Source organism: Genypterus blacodes, unplaced genomic scaffold (genome assembly GCF_046128005.1).
Source record: "Genypterus blacodes isolate CSIRO-AG114 ecotype Tasmania unplaced genomic scaffold, CSIRO-AGI_Gbla_v1 ptg000052l_1, whole genome shotgun sequence".
NCBI lineage: Eukaryota > Metazoa > Chordata > Actinopteri > Ophidiiformes > Ophidiidae > Genypterus > Genypterus blacodes.
Genome location: NW_027466864.1, coordinates 907501 through 926405, shown reverse-complemented (window position 1 = coordinate 926405; position 18905 = coordinate 907501). Strand labels below are relative to the sequence as shown.

The window sequence follows — 18905 nt, the reverse complement described above, 5'->3', positions numbered from 1 at the left end:
GAATAAAGGGAGCCTTTCTTTGCCTTGTCAAAGGTAGGCCGTCTTACAAATTACTTCTTCAGAAGTTAAAAGGCTCACTGCCTCATCAGTCTATTATACCAGACTAATAGATGACCAGTAATTGCAACTAATAACTTATTACTCATCTACACAAATATTCTAATAGCTTGTATTTAGAAGGCAATTTTTTCAATAGACATAGTCAGGAGGGTGGAGGGGTTCCTATTCATGAGCCAGACAGACAGGAACACAAAGAAATACTCACACAAAGGAAGCTTAGAAAGCAACCTGTAGCATGTTTTTTCTTCTCTTAGCTGGATTAATATCTAACCTTATTCATGGGGATGAGAAACCTCAGCTCAGTCTTCGTCTACAGAGCTGTCGAGCAGCAGGGCTTTGTTTGGTGCCTGGGCCCCTTTTGAGAGAGACGGCGCAGGGAATTATAGATAATGTCCTCTATCCTCTTCCCCCTGCTAGCCTGCTAGGCCTCAGACACCGAGCTCTGTGGGGACCAGAGAGGTGGACACACTGTACATGATTTGAGCAGCATCAGCTATTGTAATCCCGACAGGGCTCACAGGTGGAAATGCATTCACTCACAGCCGGGCATCAAAGAATTACCTATGAGACAAAATAATAAAACCCTACTGTGCAGGACACGGTGTTCACATTTTGTTTTGTTATTATTCCTCCTGATATCTGGTGCGTGCCGGTGCTGTTTATTTTCACAATCTGCAAAATGTCATTACATCCCAAAATCACACGCGGACAGGCGTCATACATGTAGGTGGAATGCACAGCTGGACGTATACGTGGTCATAGAGTAAACATGCTCTGGACTGAGTCTACATTTGGGAGGAAGCATCATTAACAAATATGTTTATTGACCATCGTGCATTGAGGAGTGAATGAGCGGAGTATAATAGGGGTAGTTAAAGGGGCAGGACACACAAAAACCCACTGGGAGTATACAGCCCCCGCTGATCAATGACCTCATCCAGAGTCAGTTTCTCTTTCAAAGGCGGTGAGACCAAAGAGCAGAGGGGTCTTTTCAGCCTCGCAGATAACAAACCAACACCAGACACCCAATAAAGAGACTTCCACTTCATTTAAAAGCAATTAATATTCTTGGCTGGCCTGCATGATCCCTTTGGTGTGGCAGGTCTGAACACGCCCCCTGCACTGTAATGGAGTTGACTGGTTAACTTTGGCCAGTGTTAGCTGCCTGGGTGAGTGCGCTGATGCACAGTGGGACACAGTGTTTAGATCAGAGTGAATGGACCTGTCTCACAGCCCAGTGCACCCCAAAAGAGCCTCCTCTTCTCCATCTCTTTCTCTATCCGTGTGTCGCTCTTTCCGTCTCTCCCTCTCTCCCTCTTCTAAGTCTTTCTCGTCCTCTTTATCTCCTCGACGTTCTCTCAGACGCTATCGTGGCTTTTGTCTCCCTTTTCCTCCCTTTCTTTCTTTTTTAAGTTCCCTTCTTCAGTCATTATGAATTGGCTTTGAATAGGAGCAAGGGTTTAAATAGATCGCCTTTGTAATGTTTGGTAATGATTGTCCCTTGAGGATGTGAAAGAGGCGGAGGAGGAAAATATATTTTTCTTTCTTCAAGAACACACACCCAAGCCTGCAACAACACACCAAGAGGAACCATACAGAAACTTTAACTTCTATATTGTTAAATTCATGCCTATCTTCCCATATGATCTACAAAAAGACAACCTTCACAAGATACGTCTCTTCATTTTAAGCTCCAGGAATCGTTTCTACACATAACGCTGAACTTTTCCTTGTTGAGCAGCCGAGTGAAAAACTTGCGATAAAAAACTCAACTTTGCAATGACACAGCGAGCGACAGACACAAAGCAATCGCACAAAGTCAATTCAGCGTCAATGAAAAGAGATAAGCCTTGACCACTCTCATGTCAGCGGTAAAAGCAGAAGACAAATGTAACCAGACATTTCATACAATATGAATTATAAAAACCTGTTTAGTTTAGGTCAAGTGAAGAATAAAGATTAACGAGAAAGTTCCGCATGAACTTATATATAACATATTACATATTCCTTTATAAGCATATTCAACAAATGTCAACACACAACTTTCACATTAACAAAGCTGTCCATGTCCTTGGGGAATGTAGGCAAACTGTCAAACAAGTTGAATGGTAACGACCGGTGCATTAGCAGTCGCCTGGTTGTTTAGTAGGCTGAGGGTAATGAGGAAATCAATGGGTCAAATTCAACACATCTTTAGCTGCAGACTCAAATAAAAAGCTAAAGATCTGCTGTGCAATGGCGCTCATTCTGCCTCAGTGCTTTCAACATAAACACACACCGACGCTCAGACCTCATGTCCTGACTGGGTCACTTCAAATGAATGTCATCCAAATGCTCTTTATTGGTTAAAGCAAAACAAGAACTGTAAGTTGATCAGTTGAACGTTAGACTGTGGCTGTGCAGCCTGTCGATCCCAGCTTGGTGCAGCCTGTAGGCTTCAATTAAACCCAATATTTAACTCACCGGTAAGTCGATGAGGAATAGATCTGCTGCTCTTATTGGCTTACGCTTGTTTCATCCAGCATAGACGTGCTTACGTACTGTTTTACTCAAAATTCATCATTCAAATTGTCTTAGCGTGTGGATTCTTGTCTGCAGAAATGTTAAGATGTACATGATTGCATGTGTGTTTGAATTGTTATTTGTTAGGAATGAATTTGCTAGAACTGGCTGCAGATCATGCTCGATGTGCGGGGGAACACAAACAATGCACATTATAGTTTCGGAAAAAACCTGTGCAAATGAAAATTCATCCTCATTATTCATCACATCAAACAAGGCTGGGGCCCGTCGCCGCCTCATTTGCAGCTGAATGTGGGAGGCATTGGCGACGCTGGCCTGTTTAGCATGTGTTTGTCTTGCAGAGGTGGTGGAGGGATGAAGGAGGAGAGGGTACCAGCGGGCCACAGCTGGTGTGCCACAGTCTCAACCCTCTACCTGCTGCTATCACAACTGACAAGCTGAGCTCAGTGCGCTGATAAATGGTTTGGCTAAGCCGGATGTGACGGTTCTATCCATGCAGTTTGTTTGTTTCAAAGTCGTACAAATCGTTTCTCGCTCACCCGTATCTGCGTCAATGAGAAAGGCGGTTCCAATGTGGTTCAATTGGGAACTTGAGTGATGTGATCTTAGTTTAATTGTTAGTAGTCTTTTCACAGGTGTATGTATGTTAATGATGACTCTGTTCCACTTTGAAGTACTTTTCAGGCCTAAAATACATTTAGCAAAGTTCAGCAAACAGTAATCCAGAGTGGTTTGACATGTTTCGGGGCTCCGAAAGCGAATTTGTCTCTTCTCCCCCAGTCGTAAGTGGTCCAAATATCAGCCCAATGGTTCCTACTGGCCCCTTACCGGTGATGCAACCCACCATGTCATATTTGGGCCATGACACTCACATAAGGACTACACAGCATGCAATGTTTGACGATGTGTTTACTGACCTATCCTTTTCATGAAATCATCCTGCGACTATAAAGAAAAGCTAAATAGCTGATAGATGCAGTGTATGTGAACACATGGTGGAGCTTTTCTGTCAACAGTCAACAGTGACGTTCTTCAGGATTTTACTTCTTCTTTGATGAATAGTGCCCAAATGCTTCTTCATAATACACCCTTGTAAAGGTCCATTCACTCAATATTTGGTTCCACTTTGATTTTGATCACAGCTTTGGTCTGCCCGTTTTTCTTTAGTGCCAATTTAGGTCCAAAAGTGCCAATTAAACCAATTGAGAGACAAATGCAGTGAATATGCAGTGAAAGTGAAAGCCACATCGCTCCATCTAGCCTGTGTCCTCTCACTACCTTCCTACATTTCTCCTCCTTCAGACTTCATTTTCTTCCCTGCAATTGTGTGTCTATATGCCTGTCAGACTGCATCAGCGTTCCTATTTTACATCCCCTGTGTGTGCGTTCCTCCTGAATGTGTGTTTCCTCCTTCTTTGTGCAGCTTTGTGTGACCAGTCGTATGTATTTACTCTACCTGGTTTACCTGCTGCGGGAGAGCAGACAGCCAGGAACAGAGCTGTCATTTCACATCCACTTCTGTCAGCCAGGAGGAGCACATGTCTATTGCGTTATGTACAGATACATTTACACCATCAGGTACAAGTAACCCTGTTCTAAAGTCCCATGTAGACCATACCAGAGATACTGTATAATCCTATATATGAAGCAATTTCTCCCATCTCCATCAAGACCCATCTGACCAGCTGTGTGTGTGTGTGTGTTAACTCTGTGTTCTGCCTAGATTTCTTTACCTGTTTAAATCTCTCCCTCTATTCCTACCTAAACATTTTTTTTGACTCTTCAGACAAAATGATCAGCGCCTTCATTTGGGGTGCGAAGCCCCCAAGGATCCGCAAAGATGTAAGTTCAGTGGGGGTCTCGCCCTACCAAACCTCCAATCCTATTACTGGGCAATCCTTACCTACAAATTACGCTACTGGGTGAAGTCTCCTGAGCTACCCTGGTGCAGGCTGGAAGCCCAATCCTGCTTCTCCTCCTCCGCCATTTACTCCTCTCTCCCAGCCAAGATCTCTCAGTTCACCAAAAACCCTGTTGTTCACTCTTTAAATTTGTAAATGCATCCCCCCTGGGTCCAGTCCGCAACAACCACATTTCCCGCTCCGGGGTTGGGTCGGGTCTCTGGGTGGGATGTCCTCTTTGTTTTTTTCTGTTTTTTTTTGTTTCTCTCTTCTCTCCTTCTCTTCACCACAGCCTATAATGTGATTTGTAGTAGCCTACATTGCTGTTTGACATCATCCTGTAAAAACTGTATTTACCCTTATCAAAACAAATAGAAAAAAAAACTACTGCATTTGTCACAGCAGTCATCGGCTATCAGCTCAGTCAGACCCCCAACAGACCAAGACAGAAAGTGAGCCAAGCACCAATTGTTTATTTCTTTTACCATCTACATATCATTAGTAAAACCTTGTGTTACGAAAACTAACAAAACACAAGTAGTCATGTTTTTTTCCCTCTACAGGTTAGTGAATACAGAACTTGGACCATGTCCTTGAAATGACAGCATAATGGCATCACACTTTGTTTGACAGACCTTCCATCTTCTTTGTCTGTGCTGCACTGTGAATGAAGCGGGTGCTGCAGCAGGCTGAACCAACAACAATCATGCTGTGCGAGGATTGTTTAATACCAATAGGATATTTTAGATACACCCTGTGGGACAAAAAGATGGAAACATATTAGAGATTAATTACTTTACATCACTTCATCAACGTCAAGGGAAACAACTGTACTGAATTCAGGTCTGAAATATGAATACATGCTATGATTGCTCTGATAAATGATTAGACCATTGAGAACCGCTGTGACTGATGACTGATGGAAGAGATAGGAGTGGTGGTTACTGTACTTAGCCAGAGAATGTGCCTCCCCGCATGTTTGAAGGCCGCTGCCCCCCGGTGGCAGCAGCTCCAGAAAGCCTTATGCAGAGTCTCAAGCACCCTTCACATGGAAACAGCACTTCACAGCCCATATGAGCACAGCAGAAGGCCGGAAATACAGAAGTAGGTCAGAAATGGATAGAACCTCACAAATAAAGGTTAAATTTGCTCAAAACAAATATATATATAAAAACCTAAAGGTAAAATGTTGCGGTGACAAATTTGAGCTGTGTTTATTGAGTGCGAATTTATGATACCCCAGACCTCCACACTCCTGATCCTCAAGAAAGTAAGTTTCCTGCAGCTTATGTCCCTTTTCATGCATTTACAGTTTTGCTTGTATTTTACCTTCCTCTTTTGCTTCTTGGACTAATGAGTTTGGTTCTGAAAGGCTGCTTTGTACTTTATGTTTTGTACCCTGCGTTTGACTCCTCACCCTTGCTCTCTATGGTGGACCATGGTGAAGATACAGGCTGTGCAGAAAATCAATACATGCTGATGCTGTCTTCAGATACGTCTTTATGATTTAATATGCTTTGGTATTTATCTCCTTTTAATGAGGGATAAACGAATAACTGGAAGGAAAAAGAAATTACTGACACAAGACCTACACCTGATGTCTGCATTGATTTTATTGTCCTGCCTGAGCTTTAATGAAGACATTTCAAGGCTATGACATACACATTTGAACAATGTTGCAATGTGCAAAGGCACTAAACGGCGTTCTTCCATATAACACAGTATTTTGTCTTTGATGAAAGCAATTATAGTCGAACATGTTTTTTTCCCTTGAATTTCAGTTTTGCTATTCTGCTCGTAATCGAATCTCTTCTCTTCTTCTACAGACGTAACAGGAACTATTGATCGGTTTCTGTGTGATGATTGGAGGCAGTAGGAAAGGCCTTTCTTTTGTTTAAAGAGAATATTACGGTGAATATCCTTTTCAAAGTGATTTCAGACCAGACCAAAGGTGGCGTCTTAAAGCTCCTGTGCATAACAGAGGCCATATCTGTCTCCATCATTACAGTGAATTTATTTAGCAGTGTAACCAGCCAAGATGAATCAGAAATATCCACAATCTTGCTCACTAGAAGGAACTCACTGAAAAGGATTCCTGTGATCAAGGATACCCGTACCAGGCTTTAGAACAGGCTGAATCGTAGCCTGGAAACAACACGGCCTTGGTGAGGTGGTTTGCTTGCCGGTGGAGTCTGGTTTTGGATCAAATTCTGGGCTGGGAGTCAAACTCGCTCAATCAAACTCTTTTTTTCCAATGTTCCTGCTAATGAACGGTACTAATTGATTGAAAACGCTGGTGGGAGGGGATGAGCAAGCAGCGAGCTGAGTAGCGTATTAGTGTGAGAGAATAAAGAGTGTTTGAACACAACAGTGTCTGGATGTGATCCAGGCTGGTGTGGGGGCCCACAGCAGAGGGCCCTGAGCATTGTACAGGGAGGTGAAAATATGATAAAGGGTACAGTGAACACAACGGAGCAGACATATAAAGGGACAATCGGCTCTGAACATCTGAAGTGGCTTCCTGCTGATAGCAAAACAAAATGTGTAGTTAATTACAATAATTCTTTGAATCATGGTGTGAATGTATAGCAGCTATAATGAGGATGCCCATTTTGTTTACATGTCTGTTGAAGCGCCTCATCTTCGCTTTTTCTGTTTTTGATATAGTACGGCACGTCAAATTTGCTCATTTTTAGGTTTATCTTTTTTTTCAAAATATAATTTGCACTCCCACCTGGACGTGTAGGTCCTGTAGTAGGTATCTAAGGTCCTCCAGCATTTCGAAAGCCCTCTGTTTGGAGGGAAAATAAACGATTTCACTGCAGTCTCATTCTTTCCACCACCAGCCAAACCCTGTGATCATAACTGCAAAAAGAAAATCAAATATTAAATCAAAAACCTTTTGCTTTGTTGCCCACTTCTGTGGTCACTGCCATGGACACCCGACCAGCACTTCAGCTCACATTCCTCTTAAGCCACAATCAAATCAGAAATACTCTTCCTGAATTGCTCCATTTTGTGCTGTTGTTTCAGTACCAGTGCCTGGAATGCATTTTGGGGGGGGCGGACTCTGTGGCCAAAAGCACAATATCAGTGCAGACTCAGCCCCAACACACATCAGGGTGATTGTGAATATCATCTTTTCTTTTTGGGAAGGCTGACATTTGAATTCATTTTTCATATCATACGTTGACAGAGAACCTTTACCCTGATGGCCTCAGATGGTCTGATATACTGAGACACCTGATTCAGTCTGTGCACTGTTCTGCACAATGGCCTATTAAATTACTTTTTTGTTGTTCCACCTCGCTTATTCTATTATTCCATTGTTAATTATACCTGTCAGAGAAAGAAGAGATTTGATATGCACTGTTGGCAGATTCTTTAAAAAAATGTCACAAACAGATTCTGTGTCAAGGTCATACCTGTCATGCAACAATGAGAAGTTATCAGTTGTCATTGTACACTTTCTGTTCTTGGTTTGCCCACTGTGCTTTTTCCAGTTTGCCGAGGCCTGCAGCACTAACATGCACTATTTTCAGACAAAAGGATGGTCCCACAATCTGCTATGGTGTATTTGTGTTTGTATACTGTGTGTGTGTGTGTGTGTGTGTGTGTGTGTGTGTGTGTATGCAGGCATTGATCCCAGCAGTGCATAGAGAGGGATGGACTCTGCTATCCATAGTAGGCAGAGCTTTGGTGATGGCTTCCTCCTTTCTCTCTTCTCCCTTTCTTCTCCGCTGTCATTGCCTCCTCCTCCTCCACCAGCAGAAGTCGACTAAGTTCTGACACACAAGCACAGAGCTCTGCATTGTGCATGTGCAGATAAAAACAATTCAAAGCAGGCCAAGTATGAACAGGTACAATGCTTGCTGGACTTCCTCCAATCGTCCTTCGTATTATTGATCCAGCAACTCTGACCATCCTCTTGTCTGGGTATTGGAGGTTTACCAGTGTAAATGTAGTAGACTATACAACCCAGAGATCAAAGTGATTGCTGGTTTCTGTTCCTTACAAAACCTGAAGAACTGTAAGCTAGGGATATATAGATGTGTTTCCTTGTGTTTGTTAAGTTCTCCTTGCCCTCTATTATTTCTCTTTACTTCAAGGTAGAAAGCAGAGCAAAGAATGGCACCATCCAAAAAGACCTTGGCCAAACTCCAGAGCAGGTTCTATTATTCCGTTTTCTGGTTTCTGTAGAGTAGTGTGGTGTTGGCCTGGCAAAAGAGGTAGAACATTGCATATGGCTCAGTGGCTCGTGGCCTTTCCAGGTATCTCAATGTGCTGCCCCATGGCTGACCTCAAGTTAAGTACATGGGCCAAATTGTGTCTGAGGCCAGAATTGCAGCAGACCTATAGAGAATTCCCCCCAGTGGAGACACCTCACAGATTTCTAGTCCCTTCAGTCAGTCCAAAGGCTGTGTGCCTATGATGGCCATGTCCTTTGGAGAAGGATGGATTCCAGGATGCACTGCAGCCATTAAAGGGATTATAAACTGCTTCACAAATACCCCGTCTTAACTTTTACCAATCCAACAAATCCCATATATTTGTAAGCTTTGACTTCTCCTCTGGTGGCATTTAAAGAGGACAATGGTACCATTAAGGACAGTATAGCTGGGTTTATTGAAATGCATAACTTCTCTGAAATGTAGTTAAATTGAAATAATGACTTAAAAAATGCTTTGAAATTTTTTTTCTGACGTGGTACATATTTATTTTTAATGTTGCAGATCCGGTCTGTCATTTGTTCTCTACTTGTCTACAGAATTTGAGTTTGGTAGCTAAAACTAGACAGGTTTTATTGGTCAGAGTATAAATGCTCACAAATCTATGTCAACATGGATAAAAACCCTCATACAGTGAACTTAAATCACAGAATAAATGCACAATGGTTGTGTTTTGTATTATTTTGCTGAATTCAGGTGAGCTCGCATTGTAACCTTTTACACTATTGTATTTCTTATTAACAGTTTTTTTTTTTACTCCTAACAAAGTGTGGAGTTGAAGTCTTAAAGTCAAAAGAAAGCAGCTGCAGGAATGAAGAGATCTTACGCTTGATCTCAAGCTTGATGGAGCCGACCTGCACATTTTAGGGATTGAGAGGAGCAAACACGCACATTTGAACATTCTGACCACGCTGAGCTTTGAGCTTTGACTTGATTTTTAGCACATTTGGAATTTCAGTAAATTCGTTGTTATGATTGCATAGAGATTTGTTTTTGAATGCAAACACATAGGATATTACTGTTTACTTTTTATTGTGGGTATATTTACTATTTTTTTTTGGTGAATTAATAATGTGTTAATATCAACAGGCCAGATGATGTGAATGTACTAAAAATCTCTACTGAGAAAGGCAAAGAAATGTTTGATTCTCATTCTAAATGGACAATATTTAATTTAGGTTGCATGTTTCTCATTTTTATTCGTATAATTCTAAACACACCGTTCAAAATATTACCTCACAGAAAAACGACGTCACCCTATTGTGGTAACATATTTAAATACATATCTTCTATGAAATAATATTATATTCTTGGAGCATCACTTAAGTAAAAAGGAAGGATACAATATTATAATACAACATACGGCAGACATTTAATTTAAAAGCGTTTCAGGGTGATTTTTATTCTTTGAATAATCACTTCAGTCACTTGTGGTGTTTTAAATTAGATTTATTCAAAAACGAACAACTCAATGGACAAGAGTCAACTATTGTCCGTGCATCACTTTGAAACAAACATGTACAACACTTCTCCACTGAAATGTGAAATATCATACTATACACTTTACATAGGCTATAACGCAATCAATACATTTTTCCTGTAGAAATGATTCCTTAAATAAACTGGGTGCTGCGTCTTTAAGAACAGCATGCCTCGGCATGAAAGTGCAAACAGAAGTACAGTCAGTGAGGCGCAGGGGAAACACATCTGCAATCAGTTAAAGAGAATAAGGAACAAGTGTGTGAGGATCGTGAAACAACTGTAATGCCCATTGGTGTCTATTTAAAGTGCAGCTGACAGTTTGAAAGGGAAAATGAACATAATGCGGATTTGTTGCCCATTTATCTCAATTAAAAATGAAAAAAAAAACAGCTACCCCAGTGTTCCCAGTGTTCCCAGTCTGGTGGAATGTAGTGCATAAACATCTGATCGGGCCTTTTAATAAGTTCCATTTGCAAAAGTATAAATATAAGTTTAGTCACCGACGATGAAAGGAGGTCCAGGAATCCTTTGACACAGCAAAATTACACAATTCAGACGTTGTTTTTTAATGATTTGCGTTGAGGTGGAAGCGAGAAGCTGTCAAGTGAAATGGTGGATTTCCACTTCTATCGTCACAGAAATATGTAAATGTTACATATGTGTAAAGCGAAAAAGACCTGGATCAAATTTAAATTATTAAACCCCCATATTTAAAACGTTAACCGCCTCTCACACGTTGCTTTGATTCAGTAATCGCTTAAACTTTAATGGGAGTAAACGGGTTTGGAAATATCTGGCCTCAGTATAAGACAAATGGCATATTTCGTGTCTGTGTGTGTTTTTGTGTAGACGCCGATTCTAGACGCGATCAGTGTGTTTTGATGGCTGTCAGTCAACGCTTCTCAGTCGTTGTTCTTGCTGGACTCGTGGTCGCTCTGGTCGTCGGTGAAACACACGTCCACGTCGCTGTCGTTGTCGCTCTTGTGCTCCCCCACGTCCTCGAACAGGCCTCCTCCCTCGGGTTTGTCCTCCAGCTTCTTCACGCTCTGCCCGGGGTGCCTGGACTTCACGTGTCGCTCCAGGTCCCGCCGTCTCACCAGCACCTTCCCGCAGAAGTCGCACCTGTACGGGGTGTTTCCCTCCGCGTGGAGCCGGATGTGCTTGTTGAGGTTGCTCGGGTCTCCAAACGGCCGGAAACACACTTTACACTTGAGCGGCTTGTACCCGGTGTGTGTCCTCATGTGGATTTTCAAACCGTACTTCCTGGAGTACAACTTGCCGCAGTATAGACACAGATGTCCCTTCTTAGGTTTACCTGACCCGGTGTTGACGGTGCTTCCGGCGGGCATCGAGTCCAGCCGCGTCCGGTTCTTCTCCGCCGCGATTTCTGACAGTTGCTGCGTGTGCATGGCGATCTCCCGGTCTATGTTGGTGATGGAGCCCAGGTCTTGGTTCAGTGACGGCGCGCCGAAGTAGGACATGGACTCTGGGTACTTTAGCAGGTTACTGAAGTGGAATTTGAGTGGATAGTATGGTGAGCTGTAGAGGAGCTCCCCGTTATAGACGGTGAACGGCATCAGAGGGATGTTACAGTCTCCCCCGTATGTCTTAACCCCGTCGAAGTGAGGAAGAGAGAACCTTTCAAAGTTGAGCCCGGGGGACATCTGATGGTAACGGGACGGAGACAGGCCCGAGTGCATCCGGCTCTCCACATGTTTAAACGCCGAGGTCTCCTCCATCTGAGGGAGCATGGGGAAACCTCGCAGCGCGTTCGGGCACGGCACCATCGGAGACCCGGTGTCCATTATCGCCGGGGTGCACTTGGGATTGTGGCTCCCCGGTGCTGCTGCTGCTCCTCCTGTCACTGTCAGCGTCTCTCCCACGTTGCGGATCGGTTTCAGGTTCCCGATTAGTTTGCCGAAGCCTAGGCCGCTCAGCTTCCCGTGGCACTCCTCCCTAGAGGCGTCAGTTGCCGGGATTTTGGAGACGCCGGTGGGCTTGAAGGCCGAGCGCACCCCTGGGTGGAAGCCCATGCTGCTCAGCACCGAGGACGTGCAGGCGCCGAAGCCGAGGAGGTGTCCTGTGTGGTTCCTGGCTGAGGTGACGCTCATGTCCAGGGCTCTGTCTTGCTCGTCTGAGCCGCTTTTCTTTCCCAGTCCCGCTTTAGTATTATTACTATTGTTATTATTATGGAGGAGAAACGGCAAGGAAGACACCGCCCGCCTGCCAGAGTCTGACACGGAGGAGTTGTGGACGCCGCTGCGAGGGGAGGTGGAGGTGTTGGGGATGTCTCCAGACTTGGGCGACCTGCTGAAGGTCTCGGTGCCTCTGGCCTGCTCGTTGCTCACGAACCCGCGGCCGTTGCTCAGAGCGCAGTGGAAGTGGACGTGGGCCTTGAGCGTGTTAGGATACTTGAATATCCTCCAACAGTACCAGCAGATGTAACGCTCCTCACCTGTACGACAACGACAAACGAACAAACAGAAAAAGAACAGCAAAGTTCAATTAAGTGATTCGATGGATGCAGGTTATTAATGACACGAAACAAGAAGAAGTAACATACAGCAGGTGCATTAGATTCCAGCGCAAAACAATTCGTTTGTGCGTAAATTCGTGCATAAAATGCGCACAAACACACGAATTTGTGCCATCAAACGTCGTCAGAAACAGATACGAGTTACACATCAGATACGAAACAAGGTCGAAAATGACATTTGCTGCCTCAAAGTCTAATAATTGTAATAATAAGTGCCTATTCATTGCGCCTAATATTCAAAATTCATGGATATGAGCTGCATGGTTTCTTAGATCTCGGTGCCAAACGGTAATAGACATGGGAGGAGTAATACCCCCCCCCCCCCCCCCCCCTCCTCCTTCTCCCCCCCCCCCCCCCCCCCCGGGTTGAGCGTTCAGGGGTTAATATAGATGTAATGATTTTGTAATCCTCACACGGGGCCATTGTTTATGATCGCCATCAAAAGAGCAAACGCCCCCTCTGCCCAATCTGGCGCTCATCTCAGGGCAGCGGACGCATTGAGCGCACGGCGGCTCCTTGTATCTGCGCTCTTTCCCGTGGAAGTGACAGCAGCTGTTGCTTGAAATCGCAAGTCCCCAGCAACAATGGCGGCGGCCCATCTGTTGATGCCTCATATAAAGAGGCAGCGCGTATGTCCAGGAGGTGCACACGGTGTGTCGGCCCAGAGAATCAGGGCAATATACACCCCCCCGCCCCACCCAACACACACACACACACACACATAAAAGTTAGCATTCATTAGGTCACAATACCTTAACGCACCCCAGATAATTCACCGTGAAGCACTTGTTTTTGAATTTATTTGCTTTTGAATACATGAATATAAACGACGCGGTGACATTTGTGAGCCTCAGCCTGTTCTTCTTCCTCTCCTTCCTCTTCTTCACTCTTAAACGCTGCTGCTTCAATCAGATGCAATCTTACAATTATCGTTCCAACGCAAATGTAATATAATTTCAGGCTTTATATTCAATTATCCTCACAAAGCGTCTCAACAAGGGACTGAGACGTATATAATCTGATATCATCGCCTGTTTAAGGGTGTATTTCCTGCAAATTATCCCTTAATTCTAATCTTTTTAAAGGGGATTAGTTCCTGTTGAGGCGGAGAGTTACACTAATCCCGAAGCGAAAACGACAGATTATCACAGCTAACCCAAACAAACAGATTAAGAGTCCAAACAGGATAAAGACCAAACTCAGGGACTCCTATTGAGTGATAAATGATATTTTAAATACAGTTTCGTTTTATCGTTCCTATATTTTCTTACAATATTTTAAAGTTATTATAGATATCCGCGCTGTTGCTTCATACATTAGTTATTTAAAATATACAAGTTTAGCATTTTTGTTTTATTTTATATTTTTATTCGTTTTTTGAAATTCTCTCTCTATATATATTTAGAAAAAGTTTCGTTATTTTTCGTTAAGCTTTAATATTTTTTAAATGTTTTGATGACTAAAATATAAAAAACAAGCAGCCCGAGGGGTGAAAAAACGTCAAATTGATCTACATCTCTCAGAGTTAAAGGGGGACATCAGGGTTATTGGCAGTCACTTAAGCGGGCGGTGATGGTCTGATGGAGCCCTCAACATGTCGATAGTGTGTCAACCCTCCGTGTCGCCTACAGAAAAAGAGTTGAAGCTGAGGGCAAACTCTTTAAATTAAGTAGAAAAAAAAACTATTGTTACAAATTCAAAAATCCGTGGGGCAGGTTTTTTGAATTTCGATAGCATTTTCGAAATGCTGAGTAAAGGCCCATTGCTTAGACATGAAAGTTGACCCCCTTCTTTAATAAATGGGATTCACGTTACCTTTCTCGTCGTGCGTGGGAGTGGCTGTGGTGGGGATGTCGTACCACTGGGCCAGAGAGTTGGAGTACCAAACACTGAGCTCCTCTCCGGCTGGGATCTCCCGTAACACCCGGTAGAAAATCTTCAAACGCATAGAAGGATGGAAACAGTCAGAAATGTGACTAAAATGTGACTAAAATGTGACTAAAATGTGACTATAATGTGACTAAAACATCCCTTAAAAAAGAGAGGTTGTGTGGTTTTGTGATGTGTGAAGTGTAATGGAGTGGAGAGTCACCTGTCCGCCAGGTAGATCCGAAACTGCCTCAAGGTTTTGCTCTTGACTGTTCCTGGCTGCGCGGATGATTCCGATCCAGTCCGGAACTGAACTGCCCGATTCGTCGACGAATTCCCCTCGAACCAAGCGGATCTTACCAGGGAAGAGAGCGAGATAAGCGGGGTGAGGATGGGACTTATAGGACCAGGATAGGGTCACACACATACACACACACCACCCCATTCACACACACATATTAAAAAAAAAACACACATTTACACAATTATTCGTTCACTTGTTTATCTATTTGCTCGTTTATTCGTCCGGTTTGATACCTTTGCGCCTGCGGGCCCACGCATGACCGCAGCCCTTCTTCTTTTTTCCTCTTCTCTCTTTTTTTTTTAACGCGTCTTTATCCGCTCTGCTGGTCATTTCTTAAAGAGAATGACACTCGGGGCCTAATTGAGTTGATATGGGAAACGAATTTGAGGAGTGTCAGAGCGTTTCTAAACTGTTCAAGGACATTAAAGATCGAAGCGTGACATTTGACACGGAGATTGCACCTGATGATCTTGCTGCAGCCCGGGGCCAAGCATTTAAGACGCATCAATCACCGCCGCTGACAGCTCCAACAATAACAGGGCGGGGTTAGATAGCGGAGAGAGTTACTCTGATCCTGTCCATTTACAATATTATAATGCGTGGATTCTGATTTATGTATCTATTTTTGATGTGGGAAAACTCCCCCCCTCCTCCCTACTGATTTTAACAATATTATATAATTGAACAACATTATGCATTTGAGCTATTATCGCTTACGTCATTTATCATTTATGTTGTTTTTCCTCGCCTTAGGGCCTCTTTGCCATCTTTCTATAGCCGGATTACATTAGAATGTGACGCTGCTGAGGGCATGAAACCACACACACATGCACACACCCACGTACACACACACAGCATCAGCGCGCCCATTAGGCCGGTTAAGTAGAAGCCCAGACTGACAACTTGGCCGCTAATGGAGCTCAATTATTTCCCAACTTGACAGGACAAACCTATTAATGACCAACGAGGCCCGATGGAGTTTGACAGTTCAGCTGTAAAACGCAGAAACGATCCGATGAATTCCCTTTGAACACGACACTCTCACTAATGTTTTAATTGCAATATAAGTGTTCAGATATTTTGAGGTTTATATGCTTAATGTTGCGTCAGTTTGCTTGGAGAAATTATTAATTTTTCCCCTTTAAAAGCAGTATTTTTTGCCAAGCAGTTATAGCTCTTTTCACTAATAAATCGCCAATAAATCAGAAAATCAAATAAACAAATTAGAATTAAACAAATTGGTTATTTTATTCAAAATAATCTCAAGTCAAAAATACAAATCAAACAAACCAAAAGAATCATAAAAAGTTCTGAACTCACCTTTTTCTTGGAGGCAACTTCCTTGCGGTCCGTCACGTACTTCCCCAGTTTAAAGAGGCCCGGTACCGGTCCAATCCGGAGCCCGGCGGGGATGCTGCAGTCCGCGTACACACTGACGGTGGTGGACGCCCGGGTGGCTTGCATGTCGCGGGGCGGTGAGATCAGAACCATGAAGACTGATGGAGAACAAGAGAGTGTGTGCGTGTATGTGTGTGTGTCTATATATGTGTGTGTGTGGTGATGAGAGTCGCGGGGAAAAGGAAAAAAGGGGAGGAAGAGGATGTAGGATGTTGGATGAGGACCGGCCGTTATCCGCCCTCGAAGTGACGCGGTGGCGTTTGGCTCTCCGGCTTTTCTAGTGATGGTGCAAGCAAGGTGCCCCAACCCACCCACCCACCCACTCCGGACCCCCCCTCACCCAACCACCCACCCTCCCTCTCCAGTGAGCTGCCCCCCCCCCCCGGACGCGCAATGGGGCGAGTGTGTGTGTGTGTGTGTGTAGAGGGAGGGGGGGGGGGGTCCATAGAGGTGATGTTGGTGTGTGTGTATGTGTGAGTGTGAGATAGTTGGGCTCTCCCAGCAGCTGTGCTCAAACGGGGCCTGAGCTTGCCTCCCTGCCTGCCTGCTTGCTTTCCCTGCCTGCCTGCCTGCTTGCCCGCCCGGTCACATGGAGACTTTCCCTCACCCCGCCGCATAATGAATCGCTCCAAAACGGTCAAGAGACACAAAGGGCCAGGCGACCTTCCCATCCCCAAAATCCAATTTGTCAAGGGCAGAGAAAAGAGGGCGCAGAATCAAAGGTCCAGAGCGGCCATTAATCCTCAGCATGTGGCTTTGTCCCCCAGACAGATCCGATATTTTAACTGACAAATCCACTGTATAATTTCTCCATAAATCCTCACCCTTTCCCATTCTTCCCTTTCAAGCCCGGTTTTGGAAATCAGCGAGTACTTTAAATCTACTTGGCTGGCATTCTTTGGGTTTTATATACTTCAAAGCGCTTTATTCGGCCCCTCCTTTGTGTCATTTAGTTTAACAAAAGGAGCAGCAAAGTTTAGATGACTTGTTAACTTCTATTGACTCTCGGCGTGTGCCGGATTGATATCAGGCAGGTACTGAAAAGGGAAAAGCACCGGGAAAAATAGAAAAACAACCATATTCCCAACATAAACACACTCTCTTGTTGTGTTTTATTACCTCCTTCATTTCATCATTTCATTTCAAGCCATTACATCATATACATTTTCGAGCAAATCAAGTTAAAGTTGTAAGAAATAAATATTATGTTTATAATTGTGCTCCCCCCCAAATTGATTTCCAACGAAAATGTGGCAAAATTTTGCAATGAAAAGTCAAATTCTTACTAAATTAAAACAGGAATATGACGGAAATTCAGATTTAGAAGTCAACATTTCTTTCAGAGTGAAATTCTGTAAATATGAGATCAAATCCCAGACACAACCACAAACATTACAGACATGCATGTTATTGCAAAGTAATTGTGATTGCTTGATTGATTGATTGGTTGATCAGTTGATTGATTGATCGATTTTGAATTTTTTAAATGCCAATAACAATCCAGTTAATATAATATAAAAATGTGACTCTTTTCAAGACATAACTTTAATCTTCAACCTTTTCAAACATTTTCCTTTTTTATTGCTTTATCACCTCCAATATACTGAAAAACTGACAGAGAAAGGGAGAGAGGGCGAAGTCATCACACTCATATATGTGTTGGATTCGTTTGTAACTGGAGCAAATGGAGGCGTTGGTGTGAGGTGACATGCAGTTCCATCCCTTTTGGCAGAACAAGAACCTGTGGGCGATCAATGCAGACCAGGAACACGCTGACCTCTGACCCCAAGGTACAGATCAGAGACTAGGGAAGATGATATCTGCCTTATAGACTTCGAGTCAAAATAGTGCAATAACATGTTTAGATGAATCCAGAATCCAGCATGGGATCCATCCATCCACCTCGCATCCCACAATGAACCCTTTCCCTCTGTGTCCCTCTGCAGGCATCCCACTGCTCCTCTCGCTCCCTGCGCTCCTGCAGTCAAAGAGCTTGAACGACACGCGAACAATCTCATCAATGGGCATCAATGTTTGCGCCCGACTGTGCGGAGGGTTATTTATTAACGCAGTGCCATTTGCCGACTGGTTCCCATTCACCCCCCCCCCCCCCCCCTTTCTGCGCCATGCACTCCCAAAAGTCCCGCACCTCTTCTTCTTCTTCTCCTTCTTCTCCTTCCTCTTCTTCTAAAGTCATTATTCTTCAGGCACATTTCCCTTTTCTGTGTGCAGAACTCGCTTATAAAAGTCGCAGAGGGGCTGAATCCCGCGCTTCCAGTGTGCTGCGGCAGAGCGATGAAAAGGCTCCGTGTCAGAGTGAAAGCAGTGTTGGAAGCAAATGGGATGGAAAATTAAATGAAAAAAAAAGAAAGAGGAGGGGAAAAAGGGGGAAAAAGACATTAATTACATGGTCTGATCTTTATTCGTGGACAATATTGCGGAGTCAATCAACAGCATTCCGCAAGTGGCGAGTCTGTTAAATGAACTCCGCACCGCTGTTATCAACTTAAATAACGACCTGAGAAGAATCGGGAGGAGGAGGAGGGTGGTGAGGTGGGAGGGGGGTTTGGAGAGGAGGGAGACGGTTTTATGGGCGCCCCTGC

The 18905-nt window shown here is 43.8% G+C and overlaps 1 protein-coding gene across 1 annotated transcript; it reads right to left on the bottom strand.

The window, feature by feature from the left end:
* Positions 1 to 11097: 11097 nt before the first annotated feature.
* Positions 11098 to 16395, bottom strand: prdm13 (PR domain containing 13). The gene is made up of 4 exons (XM_076150191.1): positions 16225 to 16395; positions 14824 to 14955; positions 14547 to 14667; positions 11098 to 12650 (listed from the first exon to the last, which is right to left on the bottom strand). Exons 1-4 carry the CDS (start codon positions 16393 to 16395, stop codon positions 11098 to 11100), a joined length of 1977 nt encoding a protein of 658 aa, XP_076006306.1.
* Positions 16396 to 18905: the final 2510 nt, after the last annotated feature.